The following is a 26,783-nucleotide window of genomic DNA, read 5'->3' as shown; positions in this document are numbered from 1 at the left end:
CTCCTCTCCTGCCCCCAATCCCTCCCAGCATCAGGGTCTTTTCCAATGAGTCAACTCTTTGCATGAGGTAGCCAAAGTATTGGAGTTTCAGCTTTAGCATCAGTCCTTCCAATGAACACCTAGGACTGATCTCCTTTAGGATGGACTGATTGGGTCTCCTTGCAGTCCAAGGGACTCCCAAGAGTCTTCAACACCACAGTTCAAAAGCATCAATTCTTCGGCGCTCAGCTTTCTTCACAGTCCAACTCTCACATCCATCCATGACCACTGGAAAAACCACAGCCTTGACTAGACGGACCTTTGTTGGCAAAGTAATATCTCTGCTTTTGAATATGCTATCTAGGTTGTTCATAACTTTCCTTCCATGGAGTAAGCGTCTTTTATTTCATGGCTGCAATCAGCATCTGCAGTGATTCTGGAGCCCAGAAACATAAAGTCACCTACTGTTTCCCCATCTATTTCCCATGAAGTGATGGGACCGGATGCCATGATCTTAGTTTTCTGAATGTTGAGCTTTAAGTCAACTTTTTCACTCTCCTTTTCCACTTTCATCAAGAGGCTTTTTAGTTCCTCTTCACTTTCTGCCATAAGGGTGGTGTCATCTGCATATCTGAGATTATTGATATTTCTCCCGGCAATCTTGATTCCAGCTTGTGCTTCTTCCAGCCCAGCATTTCTCATGATGTACTCAGCATATAAGTTAAATAAGCAGGGTGACAATATACAGCCTTGATGTACTCCTTTTCCTATTCGGAACCAGTCTGTTGTTCCATGTCCAGTTCTAACTGTTGCTTCCTGACCTGCATATAGGTTTCTCAAGAGGCAGGTCAGGTGGTCTGATATTCCCATCTTTCAGAATTTTCCACAGTTTGTTGTGATCCACACAGTCAAAGGCTTTGGCATAGTCAATAAAGAAGAAATAGATGTTTTTCTGGAACTCTCTTGCTTTTCCCATGATCCAGCGGATATTAGCAATTTGATCTCTGGTTCCTCTGCCTTTTCTAAAACCAGCTTGAACATCAGGAAGTTCACGGTTCACATATTGCTGAAGCCTTGCTTGGAGAATTTTGAGCATTACTTTACTAGCATGTGAGATGAGTGCAATTGTGTGGTAGTTTGAGCATTCTTTGGCACTGCCTTTCTTTGGGATTGGAATGAAAACTGACCTTTTCCAATCCTGTGGCCACTGCTGAGTTTTCCAAATTTGCTGGCATATTGAGTGCAGCACTTTCATAGCATCATCTTTCAGGATTTGAAATAGTTTAACTGGAATTCCATCACCTCCACTAGCTTTGTTCGTAGTGATGCTTTCTAAGGCCCACTTGACTTCACATTCCAGGATGTCTGGCTCTAGGAGAGTGATCACATCATCATGATTATCTGGGTCATGAAGCTCTTTTTTGTACAGTTCTTCTGTGTATTCTTGCCACCTCTGCTTAATATCTTCTGCTTCTGTTAGGTCCTTACCATTTCTGTCCTTTATCGAGCCCATCTTTGCATGAAATGTTCCCTTGGTATCTCTAATTTTCTTGAAGAGATCTCTAGTCTTTCCCATTCTGTTGTTTTCCTCTATTTCTTTGCATTGATCACTGAGGAAGGCTTTCTTATCTCTCCTTGCTATTCTTTGGAACTCTGCTTTCAGATGCTTAAATCTTTCCTTTTCTCCTTTGCTTTTCGCTTCTCTTCTTTTCACAGCTATTTGTAAGGCCTCCTCAGACAGCCATTTTGCTCTTTTGCATTTATTTTCCATGGGGATGGTCTTGATCCCTGTCTCCTGTACAATGTCACAAACCTCCATCCATAGTTCATCAGGCACTCTATCAGATCTAGTCCCTTAAATCTATTTCTCACTTCCACTATATAATCATAAGGGATTTGATTTAGGTCATACCTTAATGGTCTAGTGGTTTTCCCCACTTTCTTCAATTTAAGTCTGAATTTGGCAATAAGGAGTTCATGATCTGAGCCACAGTCAGCTCCCGGTCTTGTTTTTGCTGACTGTATAGAGCTTCTCCATCTTTGGCTGCAAAGAATATAATCAATCTGATTTCGGTGTTGACCATCTGGTGATGTCCATGTGTAAAGTCTTCTCTTGTGTTGTTGGAAGAGGGTGTTTGCTATGACAAACACAGGTGTGAGAGGTGTGTTCTCTTGGCAAACTCTATCAGCCTTTGCCTTGCTTCATTCTGTACTCCAAGGCCAAATTTGCTGTTCCCCAGGTGTTTCTTGACTTCCTAATAATAATAAAAAGGACATCTTTTTTGGGTGTTAGTTCTAAAAGGTCTTGTAGGTCTTCAGAGAACCATTCAACTTCAGCTTCTTCAGCATTACAGGCTTGGATTACTGTGATATTGAATGGTTTGCCTTACAAATGAACAGAGATCATTCTGTCATTTTTGAGATTGCATCCAAGTACTGCATTTCAGACTCTTTTGTTGACCATGATGGCTACTCCATTTCTTCTGAGGGATTCCTGCCCACAGTAGTAGATATAATGGTCATCTGAGTTAAATTCACCCACTCCAGTCCATTTTAGTTCACTGATTCCTAGAATGTCGACATTCACTCTTGCCATCTCTCGTTTGACCACTTCCAATTTGCCTTGATTCATGGACCTGACATTCCAGGTTCCTATGCAATATTGCTCTTTACAGCATCGGACCTTGCTTCTATCACCAGTCACATCCACAACCGGGTATTGTGTTTGCTTTGGCTCCATCCCTTCATTCTTTCTGGAGTTATTTCTCCACTGATCTCCAGTAGCATATTGGGCACCTACCGACCCGGGGAGTTCCTCTTTCAGTATCCTATCATTTTGCCTTTTCATACTGTTCATGGGGTTCTCAAGGCAAGAATACTGAAGTGGTTTGCCATTCTCTTCTCTAGTGGACCACATTCTGTACATATAAATACATACAAATACATATAAACACATAAAATAGGTCTTAAAAAAAAACTATACCGAAGTCCCAAGCCCTAGGATTTGTGAAAGTGACCTCATACAGTAAAACAGGGCCTTTGCAAATGTAATTAAATGGAGAATCTGGAGATGGAGTGAACACCCTGGATGATCTAGGTGGGTCCCAAATACAAACACACATATCCTCCTAAGAGAGAAGCAGAGATGTGACACACACAGAGAAGAGGCAATGTGGCCCAGAGGCAGAGACAGAGGGATGCAGCCACAAGCCAAGGCATGTCAGCAGCCACCAGAAATCGGAAGAGGCGAGGACCGGATTCTCCCCAAGAACCTCTGGAGGGAGCATAGCCATTTCAGAACCCTGGCCTCCAGAACTGGGAGAGAATAAATTTCTGTTGTTTTAAGTCACCAAGGGAAGTAGTCATTTGTCACTGTAGCTACAGGAAACTAACAGAAGGAATCACCAGACGGTGGCCTGAACCTGGTAGTGGCTGTGGAGATGGAGAAAAGTGGACACAAGAGGGAAACATTTAGGAGACTGGAGTCAATGGTGGAACAACTGGGATCAACACTGTACCCCCTCCCCCAAAAAGGGGGAGAGGGAGAAGATATTTAAAAAATATAACACTTCAGTGGAACAAACCTAGGTGGCATATTAAAAAGCAGAGACATCACTTTCCCAACAGAGTTCCATATAGTCAAAGCTAGGGTTTTTCCAGTAGTCATGGACGTGAGAGTTGGACCATAAAGAAGGCCGAGCACCAAAGAACTGATGCATTCAAATTGTGGTGCTGGAGGAGACTCTTGAGAGTCTCTTGGACAGCAAGGAGATCAAACCAGTTGATCATAAAGGCAATCAGTCCTGAATATTCATTGGAAGGACCGATGCCGAAGCTGAAGCTCCAACACGTTGGCCACCTGATGTGAAGAGCCGACTCACTGGAAAAGACCCTGATGTTGGGAAAGACTGAAGGCAAAGGGAGAAGGGGGCAGCAAAGGATGAGATGGTTAGATAGCCTCACCGACTCAATGGACATGAATTTGAGCAAACTCTGGGAGATGGTGAAGGATGCGGGAACCTGGCATGCTGCAGTCCATGGGGTTGCAAAGAGTTGGACACAACTTAAAGACTGAACAACAAGCAGTGGGCTGTCAAGATACACAGAGTACCCACTGTACACTGACTATTGCTGGGCTGTTTGCTAAGAACAGCAGTCTTTCCTAATTTGACAGATGATCTTGACAAGGCCAGGGGAGGGATTGAAGGGTGAGGGATATTTGCTATTATCTTTGTTGTTGCCAATGGTGATGTTTCCTGGAAAGCAAAAGAAAATCAAGACTATGCATGGGTTTTGGCATCAGCCTGGGTTTCAGGCTCCAGCTCCACCATCTGCTCACGGAGCAGGGCGCTTATCCAAACAGTTTGCTCCTCTGTAGTATAAGGATAACAATACCTACAACCCGAAGCTATTGGGAGGAAGGGTGGAAGCCATGCAGGAGCCCCGCATGCAGGCTGTCAACGTTAATGGGCACCAAGCCTACAGTGAGCTGAGTGGACCCTGAGCTGAGAGGACCCTGAGCTGAGAAACTGTTCCCACTTCAAGGCCCCTTAAGTGGGTCTTTAAGCAGATGCTACTGCCCTATCACTTCCATATGGATTTATTCTTTATCTTTGGGGAAGATATTTTTACCTTGTCATTAAGACTTTTATAATTTTATAGCTCTGCCCTATTTTAGTATTTTGTTCTAACTCACACTGTTTCGTTTCATTCTGAGCTCTTGCCTTACATTTTTCTTCCTTTTTTTTAATGTTTTCTACTCTTTTTCATTAAAAGTTCAACTCTTTTTTCCCTTTAAAATCATAATTATTTCCTATGTTTTTCATGTCTTTTGTGCTTCTTTTGATTCCTCTTAAGCTTTTATGTTTTCTATTATGTTTTATGTATTTTAAGATTACTAGAGATTTTCTAAATTGGCCTCATCCATTAGGTTCATGTTGGGAAAACTTGGGCCCTGGCCTTCTAGGTCTGAGCCTAAGAAGACAGAACAGAAAATCTTTAGGTTAATCCTGTGGTACATGACAGTGAAAATTAAGACCTGATCCCTGGGTCAGGAAGATCCCCTGGAATAAGAAATTGGATCCCACTCCAGTATTCTTGCCTGGGAAATCCCATGGACAGAGGAGTCTGGCAGGCTACAGTCTATGGGGTCACAAAGAGTTAGACAAGACTGAGTGAGCACACAACAACAAGACCTGATTTTAAATGTTTTTGCCTCCTTGACTATAAAATCAGAAAGGAGATGAGATTTAGGGTTGACTCAGAGTCGGACACGACCGAGCGACTTTCACTTTCACTAGATTCTAACTCTAGACCTCAAAGAGGTTTTATTTTCTCAACTGTCGAGAGGTTCCTCCATCGCCCTAGCAGAATCTGAGCAGATTCTGTAAAAGGATCTATCTGTACATATAGAACTGATCTTAAAGTTCACTAATAATAGGTACCAACAATGTGTTCAGCACAGTGCTAATTATTTTAATTGCATTCTCTTATTTAAATCATCTCTCAACAACTTTATCCACAAATGCTGTTACCCTAATTTACGGACAAGGAAACTGAAGCTCTGGGTGATGGGGCAGCTTGCTGGTGAGTTCACAGCTGCTTCAGGGTGGGACTCCGGGATTCCAGCCGAGTAATGGCAAAGCCCACACTCCCAGCCTTGATGTTTGTTGTTCTTTAGTCGCTAAGTCATGTCTGACTCTTCTGTGATGCCATGGACTGTAGCCCACCAGGCTCCTCAGTCCATGGGATTTCCCAGGCAAGAATATTGGAGTGAGTGGTCATTTCCTTCTCCAGGGGATCTTCCCAACCCAGGGATAGAATCCATGTCTCCTGCATTGGCAGGCGGGTTCTTTACCACTGAGCCACCAGGGAAGCCCCATCCTCGAAGTTATAGGATCCAGGTTATGGCAAGCTCCCAGTATAAGCATCCTGGATCCACACCTGAACAAAGTCCAATACAACTGTGTATTGTTCCCAACTCTGCCAGTCTGTGTCCTCCAGTGATAAAACTGCTATGATCTAAAACGATGACGTTGACATAAACTCCATGCCACTCTTTAAAGGGACATCATCCATTTCTACTTTAAAATGGTCTAATCTGAATTTCTCAAGCCGTTTTTCTTGACTGAGGAGCTAGCAGACTTTAGAAACAGTAACTCTACCATTGACTTTTATAGAGATCTATCAAGAATAATATTAAGGCAATCTGCAACTTATAATTACTGACTTTCCCTTGGCCTCCACCTCTGTGTACCAAGCCTTCGTCTGAACTATGTGATTAGTTCAAGAGACCCCAGTGACCAATTATTTCAGAAAACCTGCCCTTTACAGGCTGAAGTTCAGCAGACTTACTTTTGTGAAATCAGATAAAAGTTGTGAGAAATGAGGACTTCCCTGGCTGTCTAGGGGTTAAGACTCCTTGCTTCCACTGCAAGGGCCATGGGTTTGATTCCTGGTCGGGCAACTAAGGTCCCACAAGCCACATGGTATGGCCAAAAAAAAAGTTCTGAGAAATGATAATAATAATAACAGTCAAGATACCCTGAATGCTTCCTGTGTGCCAGACTCCGTTCTAAATGTTTTTACATATTGAATCATCATAATAACCCTTTGAGAGAAATACTAATAACATCCCTATTATACAGATGAGGAAATGGAGGGATATACTTTGATTCTCTTTTTTAACCTGCCTCTTAATAATCTGAAACCACTTTTAGACAATCTAGACACTAGCTTGCTGCTAAAGAGAACAGAAAATCAAGTCTGTTCTTCCACACTGTCAAGGCGCTAGGAATGGCCTCAATAACAAAAGGTCCCACCATCTTTCATTAGGAAAAATGGCCTAAGATCAACTACCATGAAACCCAAATCATCATTTTTAACATAAAACGTAATTGACCAAATTCAACTGCACTGCAGTCCAATTCGTTTCATGACTCAGGGGCACAATTTGCAACTAATTTATTCTTGGAGTCCACTCATTTAAAATTCAACATTTTGTCCATGCACGGTTGCAAATTTTTCTCTGGCTGTAAAAAGACATCAGTAACTTTTACTTCAAATTTTTCATTATTCCCATGCTTCCCAGAGTGGAATTTTCAAGCCTTGATTGTTGTTTGTTCAGGTGTTGGGACTGACTTAAAACAGTTTTCTATGGAAAGCCCTGGCCCTGTCCACAGGCACGGCCTTGGGTCCCTCTGCAGGAGTGTGGATGGCTTGCTTAGCCAAGCTGTGGGTTGGCTTCTTAGTTTTGTAGAACATCAATCCTACCTTCAATTTGGGTGTGTGTGACTTCAATCTACAATATATTATAGAATAATTAATTGCCAGGCTCTTGCCAAAGAATATACCTTTGAACATTTGGCTGCCTAGTTTTTTATAAAAATCATGCCTGCAGAAATAAATGTTCCTAAAGGAAAGGAGCCAGATCATTGGAGAGCAGCAGTTTTAACCCCAGAGAACTATTCCTACTGAACCATGCTGTCATTATGCTACCAACAGACTAGGAATCCCAGAAACTAGGTTACCATTGGGTTTATTATAAGGATGCGACTGAAGACCCTACGTGGCTCATCGTACCCTTAATGAGGACTAAGTAACTGAGAGTCCAATGGGTAAAGAATCTGCCTATGATGCAGGAGACACAGGAGATGCAGGTTTGATCCCTGGGTTGGGAAGAGTCTCTGGGGAAGAAATGGCAAGCCACTTCAGTATTCTTGCCTGGGAAATGCCAGGGACAGAGAACCCTGGTGGATTATACAGTCCACTGGGTCACAAAGAGTTGGACACGACAGCACAGAGAACACAGAAGGAATTGAGAGCAAAGAAGGACACTGCATTTCCTCAGCAATAGCTTGCATTTATCTTACAAGCATGGAGAGTCTTGTAACTTCTTTACTTCGCTGCAAAAAGATAAAGAGCTAAAACCAAGGCCCAATTATATTTGTTTCATAAGATATCATAGCATAAATTTCTATGTGCTAAGTCTCTCTCTGGCCTTCTATTTCCCTTGATCTAGATTTCTTTTATTTTTTCCATTTTAAGATTTTACTTTATTTTTTTAAATTGGAGTATAATTGCTTTACAATGTTGTATTAGTTTACAACAACAGGAATCAGCTATATGTATAGATTTCTTTTAAAATCTCTTCATAAGAAATGCTTATCTTACCAACTCTACCCTAATGTAAAATAAAACTTAGGGACTTGCCCCAGTGGTCCAACAGTTAAGAATCTGCCTTGCAATGCAGGGGATGAGGGGTCGATCCCTGGTCGAGGAACTAAGATCCCAAGTGCCATGGAGTAACTAAGCCTGTACGCCACAACTAGAGTCCACCTGCTGCAACTAAGACCCCATGCAGCCAAAAACTAAATTAATTAATTTTTAAATAAACTTAAATTTTAAAAAGAGGCACAAACTACCATATATAAAACATACAAGAAACAAGTATATATTGTACAGGGACTTCCCTGGTGGCTCAGTCGGTAAAGAGTCTACCTGCTATGCAGGAGACGTGGGTTCGATCCCTGGGTCGGGAAGATTCCCCTGGAGAAGGAAATGGCAACCCACTCTAATATTCTTGCCTGGGAAATCCCATGGACAGAGGAGCTTGCTGGGCCACAGTCCATAGGGTCACAAAAGGTCAGACATGACTGAAGCAACCTACCACACACGCACACACAGAAAGCAGAACAACTACACAGCTCCTCTCCCCTTCTCCCCACTCCATCCTGATAGGCTCATCTCCTTGGTTTGTTATGATTTAGGGAGGAAAGAGGGTAAGCATTGTACTGCTTTCTTTTTTAAAAATAATGTTATTTATTTATTTGGCTGTACAGGGTCTTAGCTGTGGCATGCAGACTTCTTAGTTTCAGCACGTGGGATCTAGTTCCCTGACCAGGGATCGAACCCTGTCCCCTGCAAGTCTTAACCACTGGACCACCAGGAAAGTCCGAGGCATTGCAGATGAACCACTATCGTCGGACAGTCTTGAGTCTGCATCTCTGATTTTTGTAACATCTACCAGTTGGTGACCTTCACCAAATCTGCATCTCAGTTTCCTCCTCTGTAAATGGGAGTAATTAAGTCCAACTTCATATGTCATGAAGGTTGGCAACAGGAAGTGCCTGGCTCACATATATAACACTGAATATTCACAATGGTTGTTTCCACGGTGAGTTGTGTGTCTCTCATGGATTCCCCTATAAATTCTTCAAGGTCAGGTAAGTGTGTGTGCTCAGACTCTGCAACCCCTTGGACTATAGCCTGCCAGGATCCTCTGTCCATGGGATTCTCCAGGCAAGAATACTGGAGTGGGTTGCCATTTCCTCCTCCAGGAGATCTTTCTGACCCAGGGATCAAACCCGCATCTCTTGTATCTTCTGCACTGGCAGGCAGATTCCTTACCACTAGCGCCACCTGGGAGTCCCCTCAAGGTCAGGAACCAGGTCTTATTCCTCATTAAGCCCCCAGTAGTAGACTCCCCAATAAATATTTGCTGAATGGAGAGCCACAAAAATAATCTCCCTGCCTTAATTCTATCATCTGGTTGTGAGTTTGAGGTGGAAAAATCAATAAAGAATGTCCCCATCTTGATTTTGCAGAGTGAAGTCAGCTTCCTCTCAGGAGCTATACATCAGAAAAAAGGCTTCAAAGTCTTGTTGGATAAAGGAGGCCTTTATGGAGCAAAGCAACTCCGTAAGTGTTTTGCATAACAACACGCCCACGGATTTTAACTGAGTGCTTTCTCCCCCAATTCCTCGTGGATCCATGAAACTGACAGCTTGGCACCAGCATGTTGACGCCTGTTTTCCATCTAACACAAGCTGTACAAGTACCTCGTGTTTCATCCACTCTGTTGTAGATTTTTAAGCAACTATGTAAAAACAAAAAACTCAGAAAACAAAGAAAAGACGCTGGGTTATTTCACTAAAAAAGAAAAAAAAATAAGTGTCTCCTTTCTGTCTTCCTCCTCCTCTAACCGAGTGTATTTGGTTTGGGGTTGTTTCTCTTTGCTTGGAGTTTGAAATGCAGCAGCTTCTTTCTGCCCATGAAAAAAATCTGTGTTCTAGGTCAGGGCCATTCAAATGCAGTCCCCTCAGAAGAAAAGGAGCTCCAGGGAATTCCCTGGCAGTCCAGTAGCTAAAGACTCTGCTCTCCCAATGCAGGGGGCACGATCAGGGAACTAGATCCCACATGCTGAAACTAAGATCAAAGATCTCTCACTTTGCAACTAAGACCCAGAGCAGTCAAAAAAAAAAAAAAAAAAAAAAGACAACTATAAGGAGCTCACACACAGAATGTAAGTCAGTGCACTACTTCCTTCTTCAAAAAGTATGGCTATGAAAAAAAAAAGTCAGCTCAACTAAACAACGTGTTTAGTGCCAAGCTTGATGTTCACTCTGGCACAGTCTCCTTAGGGCCAGGTAACAAGAGCTCTTGATGAAAGTTAAAGAGGAAAGTGAAAAAGTTGGCTTAAAGCTCAACATTCAGAAAACTAAGATCATGGTGTCTGGTCCCATCACTTCATGGCAAATAGATGTGGAAACCGTGGCAGACTTTATTTTTGGGGGGCTACAAAATCACTGCAGATGGTGACTGTAGCCATGAAATTAAAAGATGCTTACTTCTTGGAAGAAAAGTTATGACCAACCTAGACAGCATATTAAAAAGTAGAGACATTACTTTGCCAACAAAAGTCAAACCATAGTCAAAGCTATGGTTTTTCCTGTGGTCATGTATGGATGTGAGAGTTGGACTATAAAGAAAGCTGAGAGCCAAAGAATTGATGCTTTTGAACTGTGGTGTTGGAGAAAACTCTTGAGAGTCCCTTGTGAAAGGTTGTTGTTGAATCACGCGAATACACCAGGATTCTTGGCCCCCGGAGGAGAAGAATTCAATCCGGGGCCAGAGACGAGGCTTGATCGCTCAGAGCTTTTGTGTAATAAAGTTTTATTAAAGTATAAAGGAGATAGAGAAAGCTTCTGACATAGGCATCAGAAGGGGGCAGAAAGAGTACCCCCCTGCTAGTCTTTAGCTGGATGTTATATAGTCACTAGCAGTCTGTTAATGAAAGAAAGGAATGTCTTAAAATTCAGAATGGCACCAGGCCCCTCACCCATAAGATGTATTTTGGGATAATCTTGGCACCAAATGGTTTCTCCTGGGCCATAAAATGATTAACTTGAATCTTGAAGAAGGGCAGACCACCATACAAATAGTTTCATTTACATAGATTAGGGGAACAATATCCATACTGGTTTGTCAAGTAGGTTCTGGGCCAAGAGGCGGAACCGACTTGGAGACAGAGTTTGGGGTAAAGGCATAGTACATTAGCATAGCTTAAGACGAACATTTTCATAAGAAAAAGGCATTGGTTATCTCTAGGCTCGAGAATAGCTAACTTCAGGCGAAACTGGGTGTCATTATGGCAACACAGTATTTTAAGAGAAACCTCCCTTTAAATTTGTATAGAGAAGGAAAAAATATTGCTAGTTTGTTTCCTCCTGCCGCTTAAGAGAGATAAAAATGTCTGACACTTGCAGGCTATTTCCTCCATTTGGAGACCCTTGGCCTTCCTGCCTGTTACCCTCTCATTTTCATTGACTCCAGTCCCCAGGTCCTGGTCTACAAAGACTGTGAAAAGTTTGTCCTTTCTTCCTCCTTAAGAATTCCAGACCCCTCTCTCCTTGGGGACCCCTAGATTTCCTATCAACCTGCCTAGGAAATGACTCTCTCACTTGGACTGCAAGGAGATTCAACCAGTCCATCCTAGAGGAGATCAGTCCTGAGTGTTCACTGCAAGGACTGATGTTGAAGCTGAAACTCCAATACTTTGGCCACCTGATGCAAAGAACTGACTCATTGGAAAAGACCCTGATGCTGGGAAATACTGAAGGTGGGAGGAGAAGGGGACAACAGAGGATGAGATAGTTGGATGGCATCGCTGACTCGATGGACATGAGTTTGGGTAGACTCCAGGAGTTGGTGATGGACAGGGAGGCCTGGCGTGCTGCAGTCCGTGGGGTTGCAAAGAGTCAGACACAACTGAGCGACTGAACTGAACTGAACTGAACTGAACAAGAGCTCACAGGCCGTTACCACCTGTGGACTATGCACTTCAAGAGGCACTGTTCCAGATTAGAGAGCTCTCCGTGTGCCTGAGACATACAAGACTGACATTTACAATGGACTTCTGAGGGTTTATTGGCTACCTCATCTCCTGATCTCTTTCTTTGATGAAACACTGCAATATTGAGGATGTGCCTCATTCTTATCAGTCTATGGGTGTGGGTGGGGATCCTGTGTGACCAGGGCTGGCCAAATAGTGTTCTCAGTCTTTCCAGTCACAGTGAATGGTTCAGGGAAGACATGAACCAGGGCCGACCAATCAGCATAACTCCATCCTGGTTAGTTTTTAGTTTTTAGACCTGGGATGGGCAGTGTCCCTAACTGATGCAATCAGAATGAATCCCGGAAATTATGCAGAAGCTGCAAGGAAGACAGTCTTGTTCCACTAGACTTGAAGTTGTGAGGATGTAAGCCTGGAATCAACAAGACTCAGGAGGGAAAAGCTGAACTGTGAGATGAAGCAAAGATAGAGCAGAACTGACAGACAGACAGCATCTGGATTCTGAGTAGGTCATTGGAATCTCTCAATCAGTTCAGTTCAGTTCAGTTGCTCAATTGTGCCTGGACTCTTTGTGACCCCATGAACTGCAGCACACCAGGCTTCCCTGTCCATCACCAACTCCCGGAGTCCGCCCAAACCCATGTCCATTGAGTCAGTGATGCCATCCAACCATCTCATCCTCTGTCGTCCCCTTCTTCTCCTGCCTTCAGTCTTTCCCAGCATCAGGGTCTTTTCCAATGAGTCAGCTCTTCGCATCAGGTGGCCAAAGTATTGGAATTTCAGCTTCAACATCAGTCCTTCCAATGAACACCCAGGACTGATCTCCTTTAGGAAGGACTGGTTGGCTCTCCTTGCAGTCCAAGAGACTCTCAAGAGTCTTTTCCAACACCACAGTTCAAATCTCTCAATCAAGCCATGCCTAAAGCAGTTTCTACCTGATGACTTTTCATTAATGTAAACCAGGAGATTTCCCCTTTGCTTAGACCAGTTGGTGAGCTTTCTAACACTTGCAATCATAAGAGTCTCAAGTTTGTGCAAGACTATTATACCCTGGGCTCATTTGAAAATCCACATACACTGACCCTAAAAAGACAAATCAGAAAAGGTGAAAGGTGGGGAGTCAGAAGAGCTTCCCATTAGGTGGAGAAAGCCTTGGTACCTCCCCACACCTAAGTTCCTTCCTCTGTTGGGTGATTAACATCTGCCTCACCTGTCAGGTGACTGGCAGAGCCACATAGAAAGATACAAAGGAAATCACTCCAGAAACATATGAAAAAGCACTGTACAATCAAAAAACTGTTATCATTATTAACACGACAACTTACTTATTCAAACTTCAGAATTCTGGCATCCATAACTATCCAGAGCCTACAAAAAATTTTAAAAGCTTTTGTACAACTATAGATTTTTTTTTCCCCCCAATCAACTCCCATACTCTGTGGTTGGAGAAGCAGCTCCCCCTACAGGCCAGAGGGCATAAAGTGAGGCCACAGACCCGAGGAGCTCGACCCCATCAAAAGGGGCAGCGGTGAGCCAACCTGGCCCCTATTCCAGATCAGCACCCACCAATGCGGTGTGGTGGCTCACTTCTTAGGTCAGTCGGGCTGTTCTCTCTCCCATCTCACACAACATCCCATTTACTCAAGCTTATGAATCATGAAAGAAAAATGATGATTTCATTTGGAAATTACCAGTACTAATTCTCAACCACTATTTTGCAACCTCGGAGTTGTCCTAACAACACTATCATTATCCAGACAGGCAGATTTTGTTTGTTTTTGAGAGCTACCATAACACGTTTTCCTATCTGACTTCTAAGGACCCAGCACAACAATAAACTTTACATTAAAAAACAATATTGTTTTGGAACTTCCCTGGCGGTCTAGTGGTTAAGATTCCATGCTTCCAATACAGGAGGGCGCAGATTCAACTCCTGGGAGAGGACTAAGATCCCACATGCAACACAGCATGGCCAAAAAAAAAAAACCTAAATTATTTGGAGAAGCATCATGGCTTAGGTAGTGATGACCGCTCCCAACAAGTCTGAACCTCTTCAGCCTCTCCCCCAGGAGACCATCGCAGTTGGCCAACCCTCTGATCCTTGGCAGGCTTCCCTGGTAGCTTAGCTGGTAAAGAATCTGCCTACAATGCAGGAGATTCTGGTTCAATTCTTGAGTTGAGAAGATGCCCTGGAGGAGGGATAGGCTACCCACTCCAGTATTCTTGGGCTACCCTGGTGGCTGGTGGTTTAGATGGTAAAGAAAGTGAAAGTCGCTTAGTCACGTCTAACTCTTTGCGACCCCATGGACTATACAGTCCATGGAATTCTGCAGGCCAGAATACTGGAGTAGGCAGCTATTCCCTTCTCCAGGGGATCTTCCCAACCCAGGGATCAAACCCAGGTCTCCTGCATTGCAGACAGATTCTTTACTAGCTGAACCACCAGGGAAGCCCAAGGTTCAATCCCTGGGTTGGGAAGATCCCTTGGAGGAGGGCATTGCAACCCACTCCAGTATTCTTGCCTGGAGAATCCCCATGGACAGAGGAGCCTTGTGGGTTTCGTCCATAGGATCAAAAAGTGTTGGACACAACTGAGCGACTAAGCATACACACTGTTCCTTGGTAACCATGTGTGATTGAAAGGCCATGATCAAAAATGCCAATATGAGGACTTCCCTGGTGGTCCAGTGGCTAAGACTCCACGCTCCCAATGCAGAGGCCCAGGATCAGGGAGCTAGATTCCACATGCCAAACTTAAAGAGTTCGCATGATGGTGATTTAGTTGCTAAGTGGTGTCTGGCTCTTGCAACCCCATGGAGTGTAGCCCAACAGGCTCCTCTGTCCATGGGATTCTCCAGGCAAGAATACTGGAGCAGGTTACCATTTTCTTCTCCAGGGGATCTTCCTGATCCAGGGACTGAACTCGAGTCTCCTGCATTGCAGGCAGATTCTTTACTGAATGAACCACCAGGGAAGCCCTAAGAGTTCGCATACCGCAACTAAAGATCCCAGATGCTGAAACTAAGACCCTGCACAGCCCAATAAATAAATATTTTTTTAAAATAATCATTTTTTAAATGCTGATATGCCAGAGGAGATGCAATCGGACTTAGCGGAGTGTGCTACTCAGGCATTGGAGAAATATAATACAGAGAAGGACATTGCTGCCCAGATCAAGGAGTCTGACAAGAAGTACAACCCCACCCGGCAGAGCATCACGGGGAGGAACTTTGCTGGTTATGTGACACATGAAACCAAACACTTCATTGACTTCTACCTGGACCAAGGGGCCACTTTCTGGTTCAAATCTGGTTTAAAGCATGGACTGGGCCACATACCCAGTGATCCATCCAAAAACAAGGACTGCAGCCTAAATTCCAAATACCAGAGACTGAAATCTTCAGTCTTGCTTAAGGGAACACCTCGATCTCTGAACCTTTATTGTGTTGTTTTGCCCAGAACATTCTCTGTACTAGTTTGTTGCGGTTATACTGCAATTAGCAAAATAGCTTACATCTGTATTTATTTTCTATTCCATACCTCTCTGCCCCATGTTTTTTTCTCCTCAAAATCCATTCCTTTATAGAAATAAATCTGTTGGAGAAGTATGCATTTAAAACAGAAAACTAAATTGTGTGAAAAGTTTGCATTTTTCCAACATTGGAATACAAGCATTTTCTGATAGATAAAAACAGCAATTAGGGGATTAAAAAGGGAAGAGGCCTTAATACCGTTCCTGATTTTTAAGCCACATTTTGACTCCCTGGTCAATAGTGATATTTGTGGGCTCTCTTTTGGTGGCATAATAAATTTCTGGAGTTCCACATACTATATAATGTAACTGGAAGGAATCTGTTCCTCACAGTAGCCTCCTTTGAGGAGCTCAATTCTTGGGGCTGGGTGGGAGGACAGAATGAACACTTGTTTCACTAGGGTCCACGTGTCGTGGGCATCAATTTCATGCCAGGCATGTGCACCCACGAGTAAGCCCAGTGCGCTCAGGCGGCATTACTGATGGGCGGGGTCATGGTCCCTGGAAGTAAGGAGCAGACTGAGCCCACCCTCCCTGCTCCCAAGGACAGCCTGCATCCACACAGAGCAGGCTCCACAAATAGCCCTGCTCTGTCTTTCTGGTCTCCACCTGCGTCTCTCTATTTTGTAACACAAGTCTGTCTTCCCTGTTATGTGTGTGTATGTGTGTTAGTCCCTCAGTAGTATCTGACTATGATCCCAAGGACTGTAGCCCGCCAGGCTCCTCTGTCCATGGGATCTCCCAGGCAGGAATACTGGTGTGGGTTGCCATTTCCTTCTCCAGGGGATCTTCCTGACTCTGGGATCGAACCCAGGTCTCCTGCATTGCAGGCAGATTCTTTACCATCTGAGCTATAGGGAAGTCCCTTCCCTGTTACATGGTTCCCTTCAAGTCAGGAAGAGGGGGTAAAAGGCTCCACATTGGCCTCAGCCCCAAGACTAGTTCTCCAATCTAGCTGTACCATCATTAAAGCTGATTCTCTATCCACTATTGATCCGAGGTGCAACCAGTTAAAAGGCAAAGAGGAAGATGAGAAAAGGACTGTCCCCCTCAAAGCCTCTCACACTTACCAGTCTGGATAGCGCTCTGGAACCGGCATAGATGATACCCACAAATAGCACCGAAGCAGGAAGCCACGTCAAAACATCAGATCTGGAAAAGAGGGAAGAGGCCATCATATTTCTGTCCGAAAGCCCTCCCTGGAAGATATGACCCTCCCACACGCCAAATACAGCACCCGTGGTCGTCTAAGCATCCCCAGGCGACTGGTGAAGCCCGACACGGTCTGTATCATCAAGCAGGATGGAGGCTGACCTAAGCATTCTGGCTACAGCCCATCACTCAGCCAATGATGTGGCATTACTGGCCCCACAATCAGCCACAGACAAGCTGGAGATAGAAAAAGGCTTCCTGCAGGTTGGGAGACAGAACAGACCTGATTTTTTTTTAAAGACCAGGGAACATTATTCTTTGAAATTTAAGTAGTCAGATGCTTTGAACCCATACCAAATTCCTTTTAATTTTTTTAAAAAGCTATTTACCTAGCAAAGGGCTTCCCTGATGGCTCAGTAGGTAAAGAATGTGCCTGCGATGCGGGACACATAAGAGATGCAAGTTCAATCCCTGGGTTGGGAAGATCCTCTGGAGGAAGAAAATGGTAATCCACTCCAGTATTCTTGCCTGAAAAATCCCATGGACAGAGAAGCCTGGCAGGCTACAGTCTATGGGGTCACAAAGAGTCAGACACAACTGAGCTACTAAGCACACACACACCTACCAAGGTACCAAACGGCTCCATCGAACCACGAAAGGAGCCACAGTGTTAAAGGGTGGAATTGAAACGAGTGCTTGAACTTGAGCTGGGTGGCCAGGTGCTGAGCCTCAACAGTTAACCTGGGATACCAGTTCAAGAAATCTCTAAGGACTTCTCAAGGGCACATTTCTTCAGTTACATTGTGGCCACACCAAGAACTGTGTTTTCAACTCAGCTGAGGGTCTTGCTCTCCTCAAGAAAAGCAAAATCCCAGGCTTTACATAGAGCACACATCACTGAGGGTGCAACTTGCTTTCCCCATTAGTTACAAATGCATTCAGTTTGCTAATGCAAGTTCCCAGAGTCATTCTAATAATAAATATGAATTAATGAAAGCATTCCTGCAGGATATAACATAATAATCCCAAGTAACTCAATGAACTGCTCTCCTCAGATGGTGCCTGTTCAAGAAATGGTCTTTGTTAATTGGATTAACATGAGCAGGGACTCTATCTATCATCAGATCTGCTTTTTACACAACCTCCCAGAGAATGCAGCATGAAAATGCTTTTAGTCTCAAATAAGGCCTTCAAACCCTACCTTCTGTACACATTCATTCAGCCAAAACTCATAGCAACTGACAAGGTGCTCACAGCAGAGTTAATATTACCAGCATCACTGCTGACATTGTTTGAGCCTTCCTACAAACCAGGCCCTGTGCTAAATACTTTCTATGCTGTTATCATTTTTTAAATCTGCACAACAGGGACTTCCCTGGCGGTCCATCAGTTGGGAGTCTGCCTTTCAGTGCAGGGGACATGGGTTCAAACCCTGGTTGAGGAATTATGATCCTACATGCTGTGCAGTGTGGCCAAAATAAATAAATAAACAAAAACAAAACAGTATTGACTGTTCAGCTTGAAAATACCACCAACATTTTTAGGGAGGTGGTCCTAAGATGGCGGAGGAATAGGACGGGGAGACCACTTTCTCCCCCACAAATTCATCGAAAGAACATTTGAACGCTGAGAAAATTCCACAAAACAACTTCTAAATGCCGGCAGAGGACATCAGGCACCCAGAAAAGCAGCCCATTGTCTTCGAAAGGAGATGTTTTATCAATGGTGCTGTATAGATGGAGATGTCTTGAGGCTACTGTAAAAATAAGACTGAAAACCAGAAGCAGGAGGGTTAAGTCCAAATCCTGAGAACACCAGAGAACTCTTGACTCCAGGGAACATTAATCAACAGGAGCTCATCAAACGCCTCCATACCTACATTGAAACCAAACACCACCCAAGGGCCAACAAGTTCCAGAGCAAGACATAACACGCAAATTCTCCAGCAACACAGGAACATAGCCCTGAGCTTCAATATACAGGCTGACCAAAGTCACTCCAAACCCACTGACATCTCATAACTCATTACTGGACACCTCATTGCACTCCAGAGAGAAGAAATCCAGCTTCACCCACCAGAACACCGACACAAGCTTCCCTAACCAGGAAACCTTGATAAGTCACCCACACAACCCCACCCACAGCGAGGAAACTCCACAATAAAGAGAACTCCACAAACTGCCAGAACACAGAAAGGCCACCCCAAACACAGCAATATAAACAAGATGAAAAGACAGAGGAATACCCAGCAGGTAAAGGAACAGGATAAATGTCCACCAAACCAAACAAAAGAGGAAGAGATAGGGAATCTACCTGATAAAGAATTCCGAATAATGATAGTGAAAATGATCCAAAATGTTGAAAACAAAATGGAATCATAGATAAATAGCCTGGAGACAAGGATTGAGAAGATGCAAGAAAGGTTTAACAAGGACCTAGAAGAAATAAAAAAGAGTCAATATATAATGAATAATGCAATAAATGAGATAAAAAACACTCTGGAGGGAACAAATAGTAGAATAATGGAGGCAGAAGATAGGATTAGTGAGGTAGAAGATAGAATGGTAGAAATAAATGAATCAGAGAGGAAAAAAGAAAAACGAATTAAAAGAAATAAGGACAATCTCAGAGACCTCTGGGACAATGTTAAACGCCCCAACATTCGAATCATAGGAGTCCCAGAAGAAGACAAAAAGAAAGACCATGAGAAAATACTTGAGGAGATAATAGCTGAAAACTTCCCTAAAATGGGGAAGGAAATAATCACCCAAGTCCAAGAAACCCAGAGAGTCCCAAACAGGATAAACCCAAGGCGAAACACCCCAAGACACATATTAATCAAATTAACAAAGATCTAACACAAGGAATAAATATTAAAAGCAGCAAGGGAAAAACAACAAATAACACACAAGGGGATTCCCATAAGGGTAACAGCTGATCTTTCAAAGAAACTCTTCAGGCCAGGAGGGAATGGCAGGACATACTTAAAGTGATGAAAGAAAATAACCTACAGCCCAGATTACTGTACCCAGCAAGGATCTCATTCAAATATTAAGGAGAAATCAAAAGCTTTACAGACAAGCAAAAGCTGAGAGAATTCAGCACCACCAAACCACCTCTCCAGCAAATGCTAAAGGATCTTCTCTAGACAGGAAACACAAAAAGGGTGTATAAACTCGAACCCAAAACAATAAAGTAAATGGCAGCGGGATCATACTTATCAATAATTACCTTAAACGTAAATGGGTTGAATGCCCCAACCAAAAGACAAAGACTGGCTGAATGGATACAAAAACAAGACCCCTACATATGTTGTCTACAAGAGACCCACCTCAAAACAGGGAACACATACAGACTGAAAGTGAAGGGCTGGAAAAAGATATTCCACGCAAATAGAGACCAAAAGCAGGAGTAGCAATACTCATATCAGATAAAATAGACTTTAAAACAAAGGCTGTGAAAAGAGACAAAGAAGGACACTACATAATGATCAAAGGATCAATCCCAGAAGAAGATATAACAATTATAAATATATACGCACCCAACATAGGAGCACCACAATATGTAAGACAAATGCTAACAAGTATGAAAGGGGAAATTAACAATAACATGATAATAGTGGGAGACTTTAATACCCCACTCAAAACTATGGATAGATCAACTAAACAGAAAATTAACAAGGAAACACAAACTTTAAACGATCCAATAGACCAGTTAGACCTAATTGATATCTATAGGACATTTCATCCCAAAACAATGAATTTCACCTTTTTCTCAAGCGCACACGGAACTTTCTCCAGGATAGATCACATCCTGGGCTATAAATCTAGCCTTGGTAAATTCAAAAAAATTGAAATAATTCCAAGCATCTTTTCTGACCACAATGCAGTAAGATTAGATCTCAAGTACAGGAGAAAAACTATTAAAAATTCCAACATATGGAGGCTGAACAACACACTGCTGAATAACCAACAAATCACAGAAGAAATCAAATAAGAAATCAAAATATGCAAAGAAATGGATGAAAATGAAAACACAACAACCCCAAACCTGTGGAACAGTGTAAAAGCAGTGCTAAGGGGAAGGTTCATAGCAATACAGGCATACCTCAAGAAACAAGAAAAAAGTCAAAAGTTATAACCTAACTCTACACCTAAAGCAACTAGAAAAGGAAGAAATGAAGAACCCCAGGGTTAGTAGAAGGAAAGAAACCTTAAAAATTAGGGCAGAAATAAATGCAAAAGAAACAAAAGAGACCATAGCAAAAATCAACAAAGCCAAAAGCTGGTTCTTTGAGGGGATAAACAAAACTGACAAACCATTAGCCAGAATCATCAAGAAACAAAGGGAGAAAAATCAAATCAATAAAATTAGAAATGAAAATGGAGAGATCACAACAGACAACACAGAAATACAAAGGATCATAAGAGACTACTATCAGCAATTATATGCCAATAAAATGGAAAACTTGGAAGAAATGGAAAAATTCTTAGAAAAGTACAACTTTCCAAAACCGAACCAGGAAGAAATAGAAAATCTTAACAGACCCATCACAAGGACGGAAATTGAAACTGTAATCAGAAATCTTCCAGCAAACAAAAGTCCAGGTCCAGACGGCTTTGCAGCTGAATTCTACCAAAAATTTAGAGAAGAGCTAACACCTATCCTACCCAAACTCTTCCAGAAAATTGCAGAGGAAGGTAAACTTCCAAACTCATTCTATGAGGCCACCATCACCCTAATACCAAAACCTGACAAAGATGCCACAAAAAAAGAAAACTACAGGCCAATATCATTGATGAACATAGATGCAAAAATCCTTAACAAAATTCTAGCAATCAGAATCCAACAACACATTAAAAAGATCATACATCATGACCAAGTGGTCTTTATCCCAGGGATGCAAGGATTCTTCAATATTCACAAATCAATCAATGTAATACACCACGTTAACAAATTGAAAAATAAAAGCCATATGATTATCTCAATACATGCAGAGAAAGCCTTTGACAAAATTCAACATCCATTTATGATAAACACCCTCCAAAAAGCAGGAATAGAAGGAACATACCTCAATATAATAAAAGCTATATATGACAAACCCATAGCAAACATTATCCTCAAGGTGAAAAATTGAAAGCATTTCCCCTAAAGTCAGGAACAAGACAAGGGTGCCCACTTTCACCACTACTATTCAACATAGTTTTGGAAGTTTTGGCCACAGCAATCAGAGCAGAAAAAGAAATAAAAGGAATCCAAATTGGAAAAGAAGAAGTAAAACTCTCAGTTTGTAGATGACATGATCCTCTACATAGAAAACCCTAAAGACTCCACCAGAAAATTACTAGAGCTAATCAATGAATATAGTAAAGTTGCAGGATATAAAATCAACACACAGAAATCCCTTGCATTCCTCTACACTAATAATGAGAAAACAGAAAGAGAAACTAAGGAAACAATTCCATTCACCATTGCAATGAAAAGAATAAAATACTTAGGAATATATCTACCTAAAGAAACAAAAGACCTATATATAGAAAACTATAAAACACTGGTGAAAGAAATCAAAGAGGACACTAATCAGTTCAGTTCAGTCGCTCAGTTGTGTCCGACCGACTCTTTGCGACCCCATGAATTGCAGCACACCAGGCCTCCCTGTCCATCATCAACTCCCGCAGTTCACTCAGACTCACGTCCATCGAGTCGGTGATGCCATCCAGCCATCTCATCCTCTGTCATCCCCTTCTCCTCCTGCCCCCAATCCCTCCCAGCATCAGAGTCTTTTCCAATGAGTCAACTCTTCGCATAAGGTGACCAAAGTACTGGAGTTTCAGCTTTAGCATCATTCCTTCCAAAAACATCCAGGGCTGATCTCCTTCAGAATGGACTGGTTGGATCTCCTTGCAGTCCAAGGGACTCTCAAGAGTCTTCTCCAACACCACAGTCCAAAAGCATCAGTTCTTCGGCACTCAGCTTTCTTCACAGTCCAACTCTCACATCCATACATGACCACTGGAAAAACCACAGCCTTGACTAGACGGACCTTTGTTGGCAAAGTAATGTTTCTGCTTTTCAATATGCTATCTAGGTTGATCATAACTTTTCTTCCAAGGAGTAAGTGTCTTTTAATTTCATGGCCGCAGTCACCATCTGCAGTGATTTTGGACACTAATAGATGGAGAAATATACTGTGTTCATGGATCGGAAGAATCAAGATAGTGAAATGAGTATACTACCCAAAGCAATCTATAGATTCAATGCAATCCCTATCAAGCTACCAACGGTATTTTTCACAGAGCTGGAACAAATAATTTCACAATTTGTATGGAAATACAAAAAACCTCGAATAGTCAAAGCAATCCTGAGAAAGAAGAATGGAACTGGAGGAATCAACCTGCCTGACTTCAGGCTCTACTACAAAGCCACAGTCATCAAGACAGTATGGTACTGGCACAAAGACAGAAATATAGATCAATGGAACAAAATAGAAAGCCTAGAGATAAATCCATGCACCTATGGACACCTTATCTTTGACAAAGGAGGCAAGAATATACAATGGAGAAAAGACAATCTCTTTAACAAGTGATGCTGGGAAAAATGGTCAACCACTTGTAAAAGAATGAAACTAGAACACTTTCTAACACCATACACAAAAACAAACTCAAAATGGATTAAAGATCTAAATGTAAGACCAGAAACTATAAAACTCCTAGAGGAGAACACAGGCAAAACGCTCTCTGACATAAATCACAGGAGGATCCCCTATGACCCACCTCCCAGAATACTGGAAATAAAAGCAAAAATAAACAAATGGGACCTAATTAAAATTAAAAGCTTCTGCACAACAAAGGAAACTATAAGCAAGGTGAAAAGACAGCCTTCAGAATGGGAGAAAATAATAGCAAATGAAGCTACTGACAAAGAATTAATCTCAAAAATATACAAGCAACTCCTGCAGTTCAATTCCAGAAAAATAAATGACCCAATTAAAAAATGGGCCAAAGAACTAAACAGACATTTCTCAAAGAAGACATACAGATGGCTAACAAACACATGAAAAGATGCTCAACATCACTCATTATCAGAGAAACGCAAATCAAAACCACTATGAGGTACCATTTCACACCAGTCAGAATGGCTGCAATCCAAAAGTCTACAAGCAATAAATGCTGGAGAGGGTGTGGAGAAAAGGGAACCCTCTTACACTGTTGGTGGGAATGCAAACTAGTACAGCCACTATGGAGAACAGTGTGGAGATTCCTTAAAAAACTAGAAATTGAACTGCTATACGACCCAGCAATCCCACTGCTGGGAATATACCCTGAGGAAACCAGAACTGAAAGAAACACATGTACCCCAATGTTCATCGCAGCACTGTTTATAATAGCCAGGACATGGAAGAAAGCTAGATGTCCATCAGCAGACAAATGGATAAGAAAGCTGTGGTACATATACACAATGGAGTATTACTCAGCCATTAAAAAGAATACATTTCAATCGGTTCTAATGAGGTGAATGAAACTGGAGCCTATTATACAGAGTGAAGTAAGCCAGAAAGAAAAACACCAATACAGTATACTAATGCATATATAGAGAATTTAGAAAGATGATAATGTTAACTCTGTATGCAAGACAGCAAAAGAGATGCAGATGTATAGAACAGTCTTTTGGACTCTGTGGGAGAGGGCAAGGGTGGGATAATTTGGGAGAATGGCATTGAAACATGTATAATATCATATGTGAAATGAATCGCCAGTCCAGTTTTGATGTATGATACAGGATGCTTGGGGCTGGTGCACTGGGATGACCCAGAGGGATGGTATGGGGAGGGAGGTGGGAGGGGGATTCAGGATGGGGAACACATGTACACCCGTGGTGGATTCATGTTGATGTATGGCAAAACCAATACAATTAGCCTCCAATTAAAATAAATAAATTTATATTAAAAAAATAAAAAATAAATGAAATGGAAAAAATTTTAAAAAAAAAGAAAATACCACCAACATTTTTAAAATGTGTATTTTTTTAAAAAAGAGACAGTTTAGGCAAAATTAGAAGATATGTACAAATAAACATTTTTTTCTGCATAAAAATTGTTAGCAGATTCTGAAAAGCAACTGGGACCTCTGGAAAGTTAAGGCTGTACTGCAAAGCTTTGAAACACAAAAAATGAGGGAAAATCTCTCAATTGTAGCAAAGTCTTTACAGCCAGAAATTTGTCATCCCAAGTGAAGCCATCTTAGACTTTCAGACTCCAGAAGTGTAAGATAATAAATTTGTGTATCTATCTCTGTGAGTACTTTAAGTATGGAGCATGGCATAAGGTCTAACTAAATTTTCCTCCATATCTTACAACTAGAGTAGAATTTTTTTCTCTCAATAAAACATGTTTCTTTTTGTTGTTAAAAAAAAAAAAGAAAGGGGACTTCCCTGGTGGTCATGTGGTTCAGACTTCACCATCCAATGCAGGGGGTGCCAATTAGACCCCTGGTTGGGGAGCTAAGATCCTACATGCCTTGTTGGCAAAGATCCAAAAAACGTACCACAGAAACAATATTGTAAGAAATTCAATAAAGACTTTAAAAAAAAAAAAAGAAAGGACTTCAACCAGAAAAAAATATACACAGGTTGCTTCAGGAATTCTAATTTGGATCTCTGGCTTCCAGAGTTTTCACAACTGTGAGTGGGGTCTCACAATATGGAGGGGTCAGACCTTTCAACAGCTACTGGGGCAGATGAAATTCAGGACAACTGAACCTTCCATGATCTTCCAGGCAGTGTGTACACAAGGTGAAGACGTGAGCTGCAAGGGTGGTGCTTCTTAGCATTTTTGTCGTCTCTTGAAGCAGTTCTTTAAAAGCCTTTCTTCAGGGAGAAAGGAAACTATAATTTTGACACCCTAGTTAGCTCAGCTAAAACTGAGGATTCTTTTCTCAGAAGATACAGCAGTAAGTGATGGAAATCGTATCTAGTTCTGGGCACTGGAGACTATAATCTTATATGGTCACATGGTTGCCCAAATCTTGGAAATTATGATTAACTCTCTTCACTTCCAAGGACTGTTCCAGCAGTCAGCTAACTTTAACCAACAGCTCTAAAAGATGGACAGATTTCACTCACATTTCTGGGTGGGCTGTGCCCTGTCTTCTAGGTCAGGGCATCTAGGACAGGGGCTATCCAGGGGTCATAGAGGTCATCTAGGGGTGGGGGCAGGAAGGATGCACAAATACAGAGCAGGGGGTTGTATGTAATAGAAAGAATATGGTCAGGCAAACCTTCCTACTTAGCAAATCTATATTCCAACTCTGATGCTAGTTGGTTTTTACCCCAACTCTAAAGCTGATTTGCAGTGAAAGCTCACTTTTTTCATTTATAAAACAGGGATAATAATGCTCAGAAGGCTACTGAGATGATTAGCTAAGAGAATGAATAAGCAGCACTCGGGGCAAAGCATGGCATGTTAAAAAACTATTCAATAAATGTTCTGCTTCTGGGTTTTCATACACAACTTCAAGGACAGACACCACTAGGAAAGATTGAGAGATCTGCCTATATAAAATGGCCAAAAATATTATGAAGAAAATGAAAAGATGATTAACAAACCAGGAAAAATATAGGCAACACATAAAACCGGTTGGAGTTTAATATGCTTGATGTAGGATGAGTGTTTATAAATCAATGACAGAAAAACCAACTCCCCTAAAGAAAAAAGAAAAATAGTCAAATGACAAAAATAGGTAATTTTCTCTCTCTTGCTTCTTTGTGTGTCTCTCTCTCATACCCACATACACACAAGAAATACAAATGGCCAATAAACATACAAAAAATTATTCAACATCCATTATACTACAAGAATTTTAAAATAAAACAATGATATACTGGACTTTCTGGTGATACAGTGGGCAGGAATCCGCTTGCCAATGCAGGGGACGTGGGTTTGATCCCTGGTTCTTAGGGAGCAACTAAGCCCGTGTGCCGCAGTGATTG

General features: G+C 42.1%; 1 protein-coding gene across 4 annotated transcripts in view; it reads right to left on the bottom strand.

Moving 5' to 3' along the window:
* TMEM241 (transmembrane protein 241) overlaps positions 1 to 26,783 on the bottom strand; it is a 120,325-nt gene that overhangs the window by 73,760 nt on the left and 19,782 nt on the right. For all 4 annotated transcript variants that reach the window (XR_011563791.1, XR_011563792.1, XM_070778837.1 and 1 more), the window contains exon 4: positions 16,715 to 16,796. Coding sequence is in view for 2 of the 4 variants with exons in the window: in XM_070778837.1 (XP_070634938.1) it covers positions 16,715 to 16,796 (82 nt within the window). In the remaining 2 variants the exon portion in view is untranslated. The remainder of the gene's footprint in view (positions 1 to 16,714; positions 16,797 to 26,783) is intronic.

Source organism: Bos indicus, chromosome 24 (assembly GCF_029378745.1).
Source record: "Bos indicus isolate NIAB-ARS_2022 breed Sahiwal x Tharparkar chromosome 24, NIAB-ARS_B.indTharparkar_mat_pri_1.0, whole genome shotgun sequence".
Lineage (NCBI taxonomy): Eukaryota > Metazoa > Chordata > Mammalia > Artiodactyla > Bovidae > Bos > Bos indicus.
The sequence above is the reverse complement of the archived record's forward strand: the minus strand, read 5'-3'. Positions and strand labels throughout refer to the sequence as shown.